The sequence below is a fragment of the Nicotiana tabacum genome, chromosome 3, assembly GCF_000715075.1.
Source record: "Nicotiana tabacum cultivar K326 chromosome 3, ASM71507v2, whole genome shotgun sequence".
Taxonomy (NCBI): domain Eukaryota; kingdom Viridiplantae; phylum Streptophyta; class Magnoliopsida; order Solanales; family Solanaceae; genus Nicotiana; species Nicotiana tabacum.
In genome coordinates this window covers 175,530,908-175,547,705 of record NC_134082.1, presented here as the reverse complement: position 1 = coordinate 175,547,705, position 16,798 = coordinate 175,530,908, and the positions used below count along the sequence as shown (strand labels likewise).

Here is a 16,798-nt window from a genome sequence, read left to right as displayed (position 1 = left end):
ACGATACCCTAGAAGAGCAAGTGATAACTTCTCATACCACTGTTTATGCTTCTCTACCATTTTCCTCAATATATTCTTAATATTCTTGTTGGCGGCTTCTACAGCTCCATTCATATGAGGCGTGTAGGCTGTGGAATTCTTGTGTCTGATCTTGAAAGTTTTGCACATAGCTTTCATCAAGTCGTTGTTGAGGTTAGAGCCATTATCAGTAATGATTTACTCTGAAATCCCGAATCGACAAACAATACGGTCGCGGACAAAGTCCGTCACGACTTTCTTAGTTACTGCTCTGTAAAATGTTGCTTCAACCCACTTGGTGAAATAATCGATTGCTACTAGGATGAAACTGTGTCAGTTGGAAGCAGCAGGCTCGATTGGTCCAATACCGTCCATTCCCCAGGCGGCGAGTGGCCATGGTGAGCTGGTTGTGTTAAGCTTGCTTGGAGGTCCCTTTATCATGTCTATTTGTATCTGACAGCGGTGGCATTTTCGGACATACTGGATGCAGTCCATTTCAATAGTCATCCAAAAGTAACCAACCCGGAGTATCTTCTTTGCTAAGACAAAACCATTCATATGTGGACCGTAGGTCCCAACATGAATTTCCTCTAGTAGATTGGATACTTCCTTTGCGTCAACATTTCTCAATAATCCTAAATCATGAGTCCTCCTATATAGGATTCCTCCGCTATGAAATAAGTTGTTGGACAATCTCCGAAGTGTGCATTTCTGAGTAGGATTTGCAAGCTCTGGGTACTCTTCTTTTGCCAAATATTCCTTGATATCATGAAACCAAGGTTTTTCGTCTGCTTCCTCTTCGACATGGGCATAGTAAGCTGGCTGATTATGGATTTTCACTGGAATGGGATCAATGAAATTCTTGTCGGGATGCTGTATCATAGATGGTAGGGTAGCCAATGCATCGGCGAACTCATTCTGGATTCTAGGAACATGCTGGAATTCTATCTTCGTGAACCTCTTTCTCAATTCCTGTATGTGATGTAGATACGGGAGTATCTTGGAGTTCTTGGTCATCCACTCTCCTCGTACCTGATGTATAAGCAAGTCTGAATCTACAATCACTAGCAGTTCTTGAACATTCATGTCAATGGCCATTTTGAGTCCTATATTGCAGGCTTCATACTCGCCATATTGTTGGTGCAGGGGAACCTGAGTTTGGCAGACACTGAATAATGCTGACCGGTTTCTGATATCAGGAGTGCTCCTATGCCAACTCCTTTGAAGTTTACTGCTCCATCGAAGAACATTCTCCAACCGTCATAGGATTCCGCAATGTCTTCTCCTATGAATGATACTTCTTCATCAGGAAAATACATTTTCAGGGGTTTGTATCCTCCATCCACGGGGTTTTCAGCAAGGTGGTCTGCCAGTGCTTGTCCTTTAACCGCTTTATGAGTTACGTAAACAATGTCAAACTCACTCACCAGGATTTGACACTTGGCTAACTTGCCAGTGAGCATGGGCTTCTGATAGATGTACTTTAAGGGATCCATCCTCAATACGAGATATATAGTATAGGCGCAGAAGTAATGTCTCAGCTTCTGAGCTACCCAAGTCAAAGCACAACAGGTGTGTTCCAATAGAGAATATTGGACCTCGTACAGGGTGAACTTCTTACTGAGATAATAAATGGCTTGCTCCTTCCTCCTTGTTTCATCATGCTGCCCCAGAACGCAACTGAAAGCTCCACCCAACACTGCAAGGTAGAGTAATAAGGGTATACTTGGCTCGAGCGGGACTAAGACTGGTGGTGTTGATAGGTACTCCTTAATTCTGTCGAAGGCCTTTTGGCAGTCATCAGTCCATTTGGTAGCGGCATCCTTCTTTAACATCTTAAAGATTGGCTCATAAATAACTGTAGATTGTGCTACAAACTGGTTGATGTAGTTAAGCCTTCCCAAGAAACTCATCACATCCTTCTTGTTCTCTGGTGGTGGTAGTTATTGAATGGCTTTGACTTTTGATGGGTCCAGTTCTATTCCTCAGTAGCTTATAATAAACCCAAGCAATTTCCCAGCAGGAACCCAAAATGCGCACTTTGCGATGTTTAGTTTTAGGTTATACCTCCGCGGTTTATTGAAGAATTTCCTTAGATCTTCCATGTGGTCAATGGACTTCTTGGATTTGATAATAACATCGTCCACATATACCTCTATCTCCTTATGTATAATATCATGGAAAATGGTAGTCATGGCCCTCATGTATGTGGCCCCTGCATTTTTTAGGCCGAATGGCATCATCTTGTAACAGTACACTCCACACGGCATAATGAAAGCCATTTTCTCAACATCTTCCTCATCCATCCAGATCTAATGATAACTAGTGAAGCAATCGACGAATGACTGTAGCTCATGCTTGGCGCAATTGTCAATCAAGATGTTTATATTTGGCAAATGGAAGTCATCTTTCGGACTGGCCCGGTTGAGTTCTCGGTAGTTGACACAGACTCTGACATTCCCATCCTTCTTTGGAACTGGCACAATGTTGGCTAACCATGTCGAGTATTCTACTACCCTGAGAACCTTAGTTTTGATCTACTTGTTGACTTCTTTCTTGATTTTCAAACTCATATCAGGCTTGAGATTTTTGAGATTTTGGTTGACCGGTGGACACATTGGATTGGTTGGCAGTTTGTGAGCCACAATAAACGTACTCAGACCAGTCATGTCATCATATGACGAGGCAAATATGTCCTCATATTCTTTCAGAAATTTTGTATATTCTTTCTTCTCTGACAACGATAGGTGAATGTTGATTCGTGTTTCCTTGATGTTTTCTGCATCTCTTAGGTTGACAATCTCAGTTCGTCCAGGTTGGACTTAGGTCTGTTCTCAAAGTTCTCAACTTCTTTGACAATCTCGTCAGGTATGTCATCTTCTTTTGAATCAACATCCATTTGTTGTGTTGTCTTATTGCATGTCACAGTCGTTGGTTCATCAAGATAAGCAATAGTAATATTATATTGGTAAAGTAAGGAGAAATAACAATGACTATTAATTAGTAAGAAAAATCAAACATGCTTTTGATAAATTGAATAACTGTTTTGAACATAAAAGATCTTATTGCGGGAATTGAAAAATGCAAAAAGAAAATTATTTAGTAAATAAAATAGTGAATAATGCTTGCTTTAGCCTTGCTACCTCGAGGTACGTCGGGCTTTGGTTGTTCTGATGGTCTAATTCTTGAGATGTGCCCCTCTGCTCACAGCCTGTATGGAAGGGCCTTCCTCCCCCTCCTCCTCGAGAACAACACAACAGTCCATATCACTGTCCTCTAGAAACAAGTTCTTCATTGCCACAAGTGCTTCTTCTTCATCCAACCCATAAATGATGTCAGCCTATTGGAAAGTCTACTCCAGATGCAGTATTGGCTGCTCTAGTGGGTAGTAAGGACCACGCCATGGTGGAAACCAGTTATTGAACTCTTCCTAGGTGTATTCGTATCCCAATCCGAAGGTAGTGCCATGTTTCTTGAGTTTTATAATCTTAGAGATTGTTTGGAGGTTCTTGTTGAGCCCTTTTCCAGGTCCGTACCCACTCTAATTCAGTATACTCTCGATTTTGTTATCCCACCATTTGTCTTTGTCGACAACATTGACTCGTTCGATGTGGTGGTAAGTTTCTCTACCTAGCTTTCTTCTTCCCTCGATCGTCGGAATGGTCTGGTGACTGTATATAGTGTTGCTACCATCGCTGTGAATGATCATTTCCTAGTGATTCCATTCGAACTTTACTGCCTGATGCAGCGTTGATGCTACGACCCTAGTAGCATGAATCCATGGTCGTCCCAATAGCAGGTTGTAAGATGATGGTACATCTATTACCTGGATATTGACCTCGAACTAGGTCGGTCCCATCTGCAAGTACAGACTAATCTCACCAATGATGGACCTCTGAGAACCGCCGAAGGCTTTCACACTGATCGCTCCATCCTTTATCTCATGCAACCTTTTTACCCAACTTCTTGAGTGTTACCAACAGACAAATGTTAAGACTAGCACCTCCATCGATCAGGATTTTGGTGATGAAATAATCTTCACATTGCATGGTGATGTGTAGTGCCTTGTTGTGCCCCAGCTCTTCAGGTGGCAGCTTGTCCTCATGAAAGGTAATCTTATTGCTTTCCAGAACTTTTCCTACCATATTATCCACTTCCCCGCTAGTGATGTTACTTAGTACGTATGCCTCATTTAGCACCTTTAACAAAGTGTTCTTGTGCGCCTCAGAATTTTACAACAAAGAGAAATTGGATATTTATGTTGTCATCTTGTTTAACTGGTTGACAACAAAATATTACTTGGCCTGTATTTTCCTCCAAAGGTCGTCCGGACCTGTCTCAATGAGGGGTGGCTGATTGGAGGCCTGTTTGCTTTATTCAGCTAGATGCTCAGAGGTATAGACTCTACCAGTTCTCGTCATACCTGGTGCTGCAACAGTTTCTTCAACAGTTTCTTTAACCATTTTGTATAAAATGGTGTTATGGTTGACATCACTACTGGGATTGGTGCGGCTATCCTTACTCCGAATGGAACATGTGTCTTGGATGGCAAAACGACAACATCAAATAGTTCGGGTGCATCTGCCGGCGACACGAATTCAACCTCAATTGGAGCTAGTATCTATACGGATGGCATTGTTTCAAACTCAAGACATACAGACATATTCACCTTAGTGTCCTCAGATGGTTGGATCTGGATTATGATTGGATTGAGAGTGATTGTTGGCTTCTTTGGGTCATCACCTTCTGCGATCAACTCGATTAATCCCTCGGGATCGCAGTCATCTTCTATTTCAATTATGTGGATACCTACACCCTTATGGTCTGGCAGAGGGTTGTTGCGGACGTTTGGAGTAGGTTCTTTTGCCACAATGATCTTGTTGTCAATCAAAGACTGGATCTTGTCTTTCAAGGAACAACATTCATCAATGGTGTGCCCTTTCATGGCAAAGTGGTATGTACAAGATTTTTTGGGGTTAACCCACTGGGAATGATTCTCAGGGGTTGCAACAGGGATGGGGGTGATATAACCGACAACTTTTAGTCTCTCATACAGCTGGTCAATGGGTTCAGCGATGGTTGTATATTGTTTTGGAGGTCTGCGATCAAAATTAGGTTGGGGTCTAGGGAAATTTTGGTGTGCAAGGGGTGATTGATAATGGGATGGTTGAGCATTGTAAGTTTCGTATACATAAGCGGGTTGGTAGTATCTGGGTGAAGTAGGTTTATATGTAGGAGGTGGAGATGACTGATAAGTTGGTGGCGGATCTTGGTATGAAGGTGAGGGAGCTTGGTAATTTAGTGTTGGCTGGTATGTGAGTGGAGGTGTTGGGTAAGTTTGGTATTTGAGAGGAGATTTGTTCCTTTGTGCAACCATCATGGCCCCTACATCCCTTTTCTTGGACACACCATCGGACTATAAGGACTTATTTGTAGCTTGCAAGGCCTCGAAGTTTGTAACCATACCACTTTTAATACCTTCTTCAATTCTTTCACCCAGTTTGATAATGTCGGAGAACTTGTGGTTCTCATTCATCATCAGCCGCTCATAGTACTACGAGTCCTAAGCCCGGACAAAGAACTTGTTCATTTGCTCCTCTTCTAAGGCGGGTCTGACCTTAGCAGCTTCGAACCTCCAGGGAGTAGCATACTCGCAAAACGTCTCTGTGGGCTTCTTCTTTAAATTTTGAATATAGAACACATCTGGTGCATTCTCTATATTAAACCTGAATCTATCCATAAAGTGAGATGCCATGCTAACCCAACTTGACCATTTCTTGGGATTTTGGCTGATGTACCAAGATAATGCATCTCCTTTCAAACTCCTCATGAACAGCTTCATGTGGATTCTTTTATCCTTACCTACTCCAACCAACTTGTCACAATAGGTCCTCAGATGGACTCTTGGATCACCTGTATCATCAAACATCTCGAACTTAGGAGGTTTGTACCCCTGGGCAGTTTGACATCAAGCTGTATGCAAAGATCCTCATAGTTCAGCCCCTCAACTCTCTTGCTTCCTGCAACGCCCTGAATCCGGCTGGTCAGTTTCTTAAGTTCTTCGGCCACGTTCCTAATAAGCAGATACTTTTCATCAGACAGGTGTGCATGATATAGGTTGGGTGGAGTATGGTATGGTCTCCACGTAGATAGGCGTGTTATGGTGGCCTGGTGTATGGGTGTAGAAATGGTCTTTTGTGGAGTTTTGAGGCTCTGGGATAAGTAGTGGAGTGTTGTTTACGGTATGGTAGGTGTTACATTGGTTCTTTGGTGGAGCAACGTGATGGTGAGGAGCGGGATAATTCTGTTGTTTTGGGATATTTTGAGGAGGTGTAGGGTTTTGAGTGTTGGGGATGTTGACATTTGGGGTGCTGAGGGAAAATGACAAGTTTGCCAGATTCCAAACCTGATCGAGCTCTTCCTGGAACTTCAACAGTTTCTGTTCAAGTTGTGACACATTCTCGTTTGGAACCCGAATACCTTGGCTATCAGTGGCTTCTACCCGTTCAATTATGTTCTCTTTCCTAATGTTGTTTAAATCTTCCATCTTGCCTTTGTTCTTGCCTTTAATGGGACTAAGAGGAGAAGTGGGTGGAGGGCCCATGGATCTTGTGAAATAAGATGAAAATGCCAGAATGCACAAACTAACATTCGGGGAGGGGAATAATAAAACAAAAATAAAAACAAAAGGTAATCAAATTAGTGAGGATTATAAAAAAGTATTGCAATATTTAAACACATAGTGCGGGAATGTAAAGTGTGTCCTAATTTGGGAACCTCTTTGTACCCGAGGTAGGCCTAGCGACACATTAATTTGGAGAACCTAGAATGCTAAATGCCTCATTTTATTGATAAAAATAGACGACACTAAATAAACAAGAAATAAAAGTCACTAATGGCCATTGACCTTATTACATTCATAAAGCGAAAAAGCAAAACTCTTATATACTTGGTCCCACAAGGACCTTCCTCAGGTTGAATGCTCTCATTGATCAAATCCTCCAGCTTGCATAGGTTCACTAGTAAAAATGTCTTTGCCAGGTGTTCTCCTTCGTTTCCTTCAGTGTTCTGGCAGTCGGTGACTCTCTTCTTCACTTTTCCTTCCAATTCTAGAAGACTGTATTCCAAATATTCTAATTTTTTGCTAGCTTTGGCGACTCTCTCTTTTCACTCATTGATTTAGTTATTTGATGAAAGACTCCTCCACCAGTCTAGCAAGAGTGGGGGCGTGCTAATCATACTGAAACTGGGGGCCTCATGCCTTATTTTCTACAAATCAAAAGGGTTAGACCCTACCCCCACCAGACTCGACTATTTATCATCAACAATTAGCATGAAGCATTTATTTCTCCAAATAAATGCACAGAATGTGATCAAGTCCTGGGTTAGGGAAACCCAGTGGACTTTTGGACAGGGCTATCTTAAAGGATCATTATGTGGACAACATAACTGACCCGACTAGGTTTGACCATGATGCATGCACAATTTAATAGAGTAAGGTTTCTACGAGATTTTAGACTGGTACCCTTGAGCGGACAGAGGTTGTTGCTTATTTATTCAGAAAATATCACAATGTGAAAATCATTACTTACTAGCTTTTCATGAATCAGTAATTAGCTAGGCGTTTTAAAAAGAATTCAAACAAGATCCTAGAACATGGCATCTAATATGCACAATTCCTAAGAGCAGGATTTCTAAATGCGTATGACAGGAATGTAGTAAAGTGCTAATTATTATCAGATTTTAAAACATGATGTTGTAAAGGTGCACATGCTGAAACAATAAACATGAGACCTAAGGGCATGATTTCTAATGCATGCATGAACCCTAAGCAAGGTTTTTATTGCGCAATAAGAACATAAACATAATAACATGTTTTCTACCCTTAACAACTATAGCATGCATATTTCCCCATCCCTTTTCACTAGCCACCCCAATACTTGTTTACAACTTATTACAGACCATGTGATAGAATTACATACAAAATGAAGAATAAGAAATTACAACCATATGAAGTCTGATTCTGACTTCTTCTCTGAGTTATGTAATAAAACACCTCAAATGCTAATATTGTTCCAAAGGCTTTCTTATATCTGGGTGTGTCAGAGTTCCCTAAGTACCTCAAGGGATCTCGGGCAATGCTCCCACCCAGATTGCATAACCAAGAGTAAGTGCAGTGTGGAAGGGCCAACTCTTATGTGTCCAGGTTCAGAGAGTTCATGTGAGAGTTCTTGACATAGATTTAAGAGAGTTCAATTGTAAAAGAGTTATCAAAATGATTGGTTTGAAATAAATTTGCAACAGCAACAGAAGAGTTGCTTGAGGAAAATAGTTTTGAAAGGGACAGGGGATAGGAGCAACTATCAACACATGCAGAATAAGTTTAGAGAGTAGTACATCTTGAGCAGTTACAAACAAGGGAGTAGGGGTTGGGGACATAGAGGATCCAAATCAGAAACACATAATTAATCATGAATCAAGTACATTAGGAGACATGCTGGCCGAGGGACATAAACAGGAACAAGTAAACATGTTGATTACATCTGAACAAAACAAGGGAAGAATTTTAGTCATGCTAAGTAAAGTAGTAAACAAGAAATACAATTTAACAGCATGAGCCATTAAATTAGTGCAGAAAGAGACAGGGATTGACAAACAAGGGAACACATAGAGTTGAGTTTCAGTATTTAAACTGAGAACATACCAGTTGAAGAAGCAAAGTGCAAAAAAAGTAAAACGATCAGAGTTCCACAGTCTTGCCCTAGCTTTCAGCAGGATAGACAAAGCAGTAGCACAAGTAGTAGTAGAGAAAGAGAGAGTTTGAGTGTGCAAGTGTGTATTCTGAACTAAATTGTTCGTGTGTTTGAAGAAGAGAGGGTAGGGTACTTATAACTTTGAAAAGAAGTGGAAAATAAGGTAACAAGTAAAAGTTTAACACAAATATGGAAATAATCATCATCAAAATCAATTAATACAAGTACATTCCCTTAATCAAGAAGTTATAGCTCAAACGGATACTACATGGATAATTAAGGAAAGAGAATCAGTTTGAGAAAGATTGATTTTTTACCATATAAGGGGTGGTAAAATTATAGAGTATATAATTAAGTCTAAGTGCAGAATATACTTAATTTTGGGGAAAGGATTCGGCAAGGGTTAAACATCACAACAAATAAAGGAAGAGAATCAATCAACTTAAACAAACGAGTAAAATTAGGGGTTTATAAGAAAACCTTGCAATCAAACCATAAGTTAAGGAAATCAAGATCAATCAAGAAGGAGTCATGATTCTGCACTTCGACTTATAAATAGAAAAGAATGAACATGCGTATCAGACATGCAGGGTCAAACATATTGACAAAAAGAAGCAAACTAGATAAACACAAACATTCAGAAGTGACATGAATATGCTAAGGACTACTCGAAGCATGGTAAGCAACAAAGTCAAGTAGTCATGGCTCACACATAGAATCAAAAGAAACCAGTCTGACACATAGCAACATGTAGAGGAGATTAGACCAACATACTGAAATAAGTAAAGAAAGTCTTCAAAAGCTGCAGTAACAAGTGAGGAAAACTTTAAGAAATTAGGGTTTTAACAAAGTCGAGTTAAAAAATGGTAGAACTCAAAATCAGTCAACAAAGAAAAGAATCTAAACACAAAGAACTCAATCGAAACAAGTATACATACAAAACAAACAAAGACAGTTCCATAAACCCAGATAAAACCAAAGATACTTAGGGTTTTCAACATGATGAACTAGGTAGAAGAAAACATAAACAAACCATTTAAAAATAGTAAAATCATAAGACAACACTAAAATATCAGAGGAGAAGTCTTTTAAAAGAGGTTAAGAAAACCCTAATCGTTGAAGACGAAGGGTCATTTTGAAAGAAATCGAAAAAACTTTGAGAAAACACCAAGAGGTTCATAACATGCATAGATATAAGACAGATCTAAAAGAAAATCGGAAGGCTTTTAAAGCTAGGGCTTCAGAGAACCCAAGAAAAGTGAGAAAACTTCGAAAAGTTACCGATCTAGTCGGAAAAGCCATGGATCTGACTCGAACGGCCATGGATGGTCGGAAAAAGACCATGGATATACGTTGATTAAGGTTTGGACTAGATCTCTTCGAGAGCTTTCCATAAAATCACGAAAACATGCTACCAGGAGAAATAAGAGACGAGTACGCGTCTCAAACAGCCATGGAAGTCCATGGATTAGGTAAGGATCGAGGAGTAGGGTTAGTTTGGGTGGCGACGGCTAGGGTTTGGATGAGGTTGCATAGGGAATTGGAGAGTAAGGGTATTCAAGGGCGGCGGGTTGGTGGGAAATGAATTAGGTTAGGGGGTCGCTTGGGTTTAATTATGGTAGGCGGAACGGGAAACGTTGATCTGAATGATCAACGGTCCAGATTGAATGGGTAGGTGGGGATCCGGTTTGGGCTTGGGTTAAAATTTGGTGTGGGTCAGTTAAAATTGGAATTGGGCCGAAGAATTAGGGGTTTCATTTGGGATAGATTTGAAAGTCAATTTTGGCTACAAGTTAAATAGCCATTTTTCCCTTTTTATTTATAAAAAATAGTAAATAGTTTCTGAAAATAAATTGAAAGTACTAAAGTGGATTATAATATATAATTAGCAATTTAGAAATACAGGATCCAATTTTATGAATATAAAATATAATTAAACCTTAAAAGACTAGTATTGCAATTATGTGCAATTAAGCTTTAAAAATATTAAATGAAATTGTAAAAATTATTTTAGCCATAATTTGGCATAAATATAAAACTCCAATAGATGAATTATCAAAATAAAAAAATTTGGAAAATAATTATTGGGATTTTATGGATAAAAAGGGGGAAATAAATCAATTAATAACCTTTAAAATTATGAAAAAATAATAAAATACTTGGACATGCTTATATATGCATACATATGCTATTTCGAAGTTATTTCGCATATTGAAAATATATAGGAAAAAATTGGGTATCAACAAGTTGACGTTTTGATATCGGGGTCAGATTCCGATTCCGGAAGTTGGAATAGGTCCATAATGTCGAATGTGACTTGTGTGCAAAATTTGAAGTCAATCCAGATTGATTTGATATGCTTCAATGCAAAATATAGAAGTTGGAAGATTTGAAAACTCATAATTCGATTTTGATACGCGATTCGTAGTTTTGACGTGGTTTGAAGCCTTGATTAAGTTCGTATTGTATTTTGGGACATGTTGGTATAATTGGTTAAGATCTGGAGATCCTCGGGTGGATTTTAGAAGATTAACGGAATGGATTTCGGACAAAAGGAGCTGCTGCATTTTCTGCTGCAGAAGCTGTTTTTGGACAGCAACTTGTGCAATCGCAGAGCTGACTTTTGGAGCTTATAACTTGCAATATATAAGGTATATGAAAATTTGTAAAACATGAAAGTTTTAGTCCTTGAATTATATTTTTCATAAAGATAAACCATTCATTATTTGGATATTTTTAATGAAAGTTATGATCGATTGAATGAAGGCCGGTAAAGCTATTTTGCAATTTTCTCAGAAATTTCTGATGCGAGGAGCCTATTTTGGAAGCTTATATCTCAGAATATATAGGGAATCCCAAAATTTGCAAAACATAAAAGTTGTAGATCATTGATTTTAATTTTCATAAAGTTAAACCATTCATCTTTTGGATATTTATACAGAATGTTATGGTCTGTTGACTTAAGGCTGGTAGTAGTTAATTTTTGCCCGAAAATCAGGCAAAGTCTGATTACATGCATGCGACTTGCCTAGGAAAAATGCCTACAAACGAGAGTCAGCCATTTTTATTCATTTGTAAGTTTTGAGTCTCGGATTTGGGTGATTTTTGGAGCTTTTAGAAGAGGGTTTCACCTAGCACTTTGAGGTAAGTAATTTCTACCCAACATGAGTTTAATACATAGATTATGGATAGATTAACATGTAAAAATTGGTGAAAATCAAGGGTTTAGATGAAAACTTAGGTTTTGTCTAAAAATGAGATTTGACAACTTTCGTTAAAAAAATTCGGAATCCGGGCACGCGGGCCTGGGGTGAATTTTAGGAATATTACATTTAGGGTTGGGTAATCACTTTAATAGTTGGAATATAAATTTTTAAATATGTATTGATTAGTTTATACACTATTTCATTAGTTTTGGATTGTTCCGCACCGAATGAGTGTTTTGAGCATAATCTTGGACCGAAAAGTGGGCTTCAGAGTTAGGTGAGTCTCCTTTCTAACCTTGTAAGAGGTAATTTTCTACATAGGTGAATTAATTGGATATGTGCTTCTATTTGTGGGGGCTACGTACGTACGAGGTGACGAGAGTCTGTGCGTAGCTTCTATTATGCTTAAGTCCGGGTAGTTTAGGACCCAAAAGCATGCTTTATTTGCAATATTTGAAATCTTGTTGTCAATTTAAAAATGTTTAAAACATATCGAACGTGTAAATGATTTATAAAAGACTAGTCATTGTTTCTTAATTTTTAAAAGAGAAATTGCCTTTTTTTGGATAATTTGGTCCTCGATGAGTTCTTGATTGACTGTTTGAATTTGTTTATATATTGTGGAACGGGATGAATGCCTCAGTAGATTAAATAGATGCATCTATGGTTCGCTCCGTTCGACCCTCTGGCAGTGCATAATTTAAATAATATTGGATCGGGCTGTACGAGCTCAGCATGATTTGCGCATGCTTGTATTGCTTGCCTTGAGATTCATAGATGTTGATATTTGTTCTCCCTGGCCTGAGATAAATGTATAAATGATGAAAATGAATTTAACAATTTCCTATAAACGAAAGAATTGGTTAGTTGCCTCATGCTATTGAGTTTAAAATCATTTTAATGAAAATTCCTGATTTTCTATATTATTGGTATTATTAATATTAGACCTCTAGTAAGTGTCAAAGTCGACCTCTCGTCTCTACTTCTTCGAGATTAGACGGGATCCTTACTGAGTATGTTGTTTTCGTACTTATGCTACACTTGCTGTGCATTTTTGTTGCACAGGCACATGTATCTCTAGTGGCCTAGTGGGCGTAGCAGCATGGCTGATACGGAGACTTAGGTGAGCTGCACTTCTCGAGACGACCCGCAGCCAGTAGAGTCTCTTTCAGATTACTGTATTTACTTTCTGTCCAATTTGTATTCCGGGCGATTTTTGTATTATATTATTTCCTAGAAATAGCTGATGCACTTGTGACACCGGGTTCTGGGATGATTTTGGGATTATTCAATATTAAGTTTGTTAAAGACTTCATGGTTATTTATGTGAATTTCATTATTTATTTTTTAATGTATAAAGAAAATGATTTCAACAAACACTAAAATTGGAATTTAATTAACTTCTCGGTGTTGGCTTGCGTGACAGTGGTGTCCGGCGCCATCACGACACTTAGTGAATTTTGGGTCGTGTCATAATAGGGGGGGGGGGCTGCCATGTTACTCTTTGGGGGAGTGATCTTGTTAATTTGTCCACTTATTTGTTAACCGGGTAATGTTTCGTTACCTGATAATTAATCTATTACCCGCATAATTTAAAAATTATCACAAATTACTTAAAATTCTATTTATTTTCAAAATGCTTCATATATACTTTATATATTATACTACCGTGGTGATATGGTACCTTGCATGGTACTAGTTTATAATTATCAGGTATTATTACTTGATCCGTGTTTTATCCCAAATTGGTCATTTTCAATAAAAACGCATTTTCTCTAATTCGTGCATCCTTTATCCTTCATGACACTTATTTATCGCTTGTTATAAATAGCGTAAATATTAACGTCAAAATGATCTTACCCCCAAGTCTACGTCAATTAACTGGAGATGAAATTTTTAACGTACGAAAATGTGAGATGTAACAATGTATATGGGATATGGAAAAGGGTTACGGCGTTATATATGTACGACCACCTGATCAGCTAGTATACGTTGATAATTTGCCCACAATGGCCGAGATGATATGATGGAATGCCGTTAGAGGCGTGATGAGATGGCATTATATACGCGTATATATATATATATATATATATATATATATATATATATATATATATATATATATATATGTATATGTATATGAGATATGGGAAAGGTTATGGCGTTATATACGCACCACCACCTGGTCAGTTGGTATACAATGATGATTTTACCCACAGTGGCTGAGATGATATGATGGGATGCCCTCAGAGGCTTTATGATGCTATGTACGTATATACTTATGCATTACATGACATTCATATGCATATACATGATACTATAAATATTTCATGATTTGCAGACCTATCCAGACTTATAGGTTGAGTCATTTACTCCATATTTCCTCCATGTCCTTAATTAATGTTGACTTACTATTATGTTGCAGTTTTGCCTTACATACTCAGTACATTATTCATACTGACGCCCTTTTGTTGGGGACGCTGCATTCATGCCTGCAGGTACAAGATAATTAGTTTGACGTACCCTCACAGTAGACGAGATTGGCATTCAGTGAAGGATCGGTAAGACTCCACTTCATTCGGAGTGCATCCGAGTCTATGAGACAGCATGTCAGAGTTTTATTACATACTTATGGGTAGGCCAGTACCCTGTCCCATTTGATGTCAAATAATCTTAGAGGTTTTGTAAACAGAGGTTCATTTTGTATAGTATGTCAGAGGCCTTGACGACCCATATGTATTCATATTTTAAGAAATATGGTTCGGCGATATAGTATTGCCCACTTACATTTGTACATTATGAGTTGTGGCCATGTTGACCCAGGATAGTTATAAAAAAAATAGTCGCATAGTAGTTCGCTCAGGCCAGTGCGACACTGGATGCCAGCCACGCCTCCCCAGGTTTGGGGCATGATAATTTCCCCTTAGTGGGTTCCAAAAAGAATATCTTCTAAGTCATGGAAACAACTAAGGGAAATCTGGGGAGTCCCCACTCCCCACCACACTCTCTGAGTTGGGAAAGAAAAAGAAAGGAAGACATGGATTAATCAACGCCACATGCAAGATCCTACAACCACATTGTTGGAGTGTTTATAAGTTCTAATGTAACTTTAAGAAATAAAGGAAATAAAGACAAGAAGAAGAGATAATATTTTAAAATGGTGCTTAAATATAGAAAAAACTGAATAACTAGATCCTAGAATTAATCTACTACTTAGCACATGATTCCATGATCAACAAACTCCTAAAAATCAGCAACTAAGTTAAGAATACTAAAAAGTAAAACACGTGAGGAAAAACATTTAACAGTTGTTTGACTTAATCTTGCAGTAACTGAGGCAATTGTTCAACCGTCCTCCTTGCTTCAGTTGCTGCAAATTCCAAGCCTCTCTGAGAAATTCAAATTTGTTCTTTGGCAAAGCTTTGGTAAATATATCTACTAGTTGAGGATCACTCTTGCAATACTTTAATCTAACAGATCGTTCCTTCTGTAGGTCTCTGAGATAGAATAATTTAATATTGAAATGCTTGGTTTTCCCATGAAAAACAAGATTATTTGAGATAGCAATAGCTGCTTGATTATCTACAAACACCTCTGTTCATTGTTCTTACTTCAATTCAGATCAAGCTAAACAATAATTTTCTAAGCCATAAGGCTTGATTTGCAGTAGTTGTTGCTGCAATGAACTCAAGTTCAGCTGTAGATTGTGCAACAATTTCTAATTCTTTAAAACACCAAGAAAATACCCCAGAATCAAAATTAAAATAATAACCGGAATTGCTCTTCATATCATCAGAAGAACCAGCCCAATCCCTATCTGAATACCCCTGCAAATGTACTTCTGATTTGCATAAAACTTGATTCCAAAAATTAGTCTTCCATTAACATATCTCATCACTCTTTTAGCTGCTCTAAAATAAGTGTCAGTTGAACAATTAGTGAATCTAGACAGAAGACTTACATCATATAAAATATCAGGTCTAGTTGCTTTAAGATACATGAGACAACCAACCAAACTTCTGTAAAGAGTCTCATCCACTTTTTCAGCCTCTCACTTTTGCTCAACTTCTCCTTATGATAAATTGGAGTAGCTATTTCTTTGATATTTTCAACTCTGAACTCTTTCAAAATCTCTCTTGCATACTTTTTTTTGGAAGATGAACACTTCATTCCCCTTTTGCTTGATTTCCATTCCCAGAAAATAGACCATTTCTCCCAAATCCGATCTCGAAAGCATGATGCAGATCTTCTTTGAACTTCTTAACAAGTTCGTCATTGCTTCCTATAACCAGCAGGTCATCTACATATACTGAAACAATAATAAAATTGATTTCATCACCTTTAATGTAGAGAGTAGTTTCACTGGGCTTTTTCTAAAACCCAGCTGCAACAAATGCTCATCAATTCTATTGTACCAAGCTCTGGTCGCCTGCTTTAGTCCATACAAAACTTTCCTGATCTAGAACACTTCGTCTTCATGCCCTCTGACTATGAATCCTCCAGGTTGCTCAACATAAATTTCTTCCTCAAGAATGTAGATTTAACGTCGCTGAAACACTTTCCAACCCTTCTGTGCAGCTATAGCCAACAATAATCTGATGGTTTCTAATCTGGCAATAGGAGCAAATGTGTTAGAAAAATCAATACCAAAGACTTGGCATACCCTTCACAATAAGTCTAGCTTTGTTCTTGTTGATAGCGCCATTTGCATTATGCTTGGTTCTACAAACCCATCTTACTCCTATGCCTTTTCTGTCTTTAGGTCTTTTCACAAGTTTCCAAGTAAGATTTTTCTCAATTATGATGAGTTGATCCTTCATT

The 16,798-nt window shown here is 38.3% G+C and overlaps 1 protein-coding gene across 1 annotated transcript; it reads right to left on the bottom strand.

Annotated features, from left to right (window-relative positions):
- Nucleotides 1-15,278: 15,278 nt before the first annotated feature.
- On the bottom strand, nt 15,279-15,977 carry LOC142178095 (uncharacterized). The gene is made up of 2 exons (XM_075247422.1): nt 15,803-15,977; nt 15,279-15,571 (listed from the first exon to the last, which is right to left on the bottom strand). Exons 1-2 carry the CDS (start codon nt 15,975-15,977, stop codon nt 15,279-15,281), a joined length of 468 nt encoding a protein of 155 aa, XP_075103523.1.
- Between the last annotated feature and the right edge of the window lie 821 nt (nt 15,978-16,798).

What these genes read in the sequence shown, in the direction of transcription:
- LOC142178095 (XM_075247422.1), bottom strand. Translation starts at nt 15,977, where the DNA reads ATGTATCTTAAAGCAACTAGACCTGATATTTTATATGATGTAAGTCTT. An exon ending in TCAGAAGTACATTTGCAGGG is followed by an intron (nt 15,572 to 15,802) that starts GTATTCAGATAG and finishes AACAATGAACAG; the next exon opens with AGGTGTTTGTAGATAATCAA.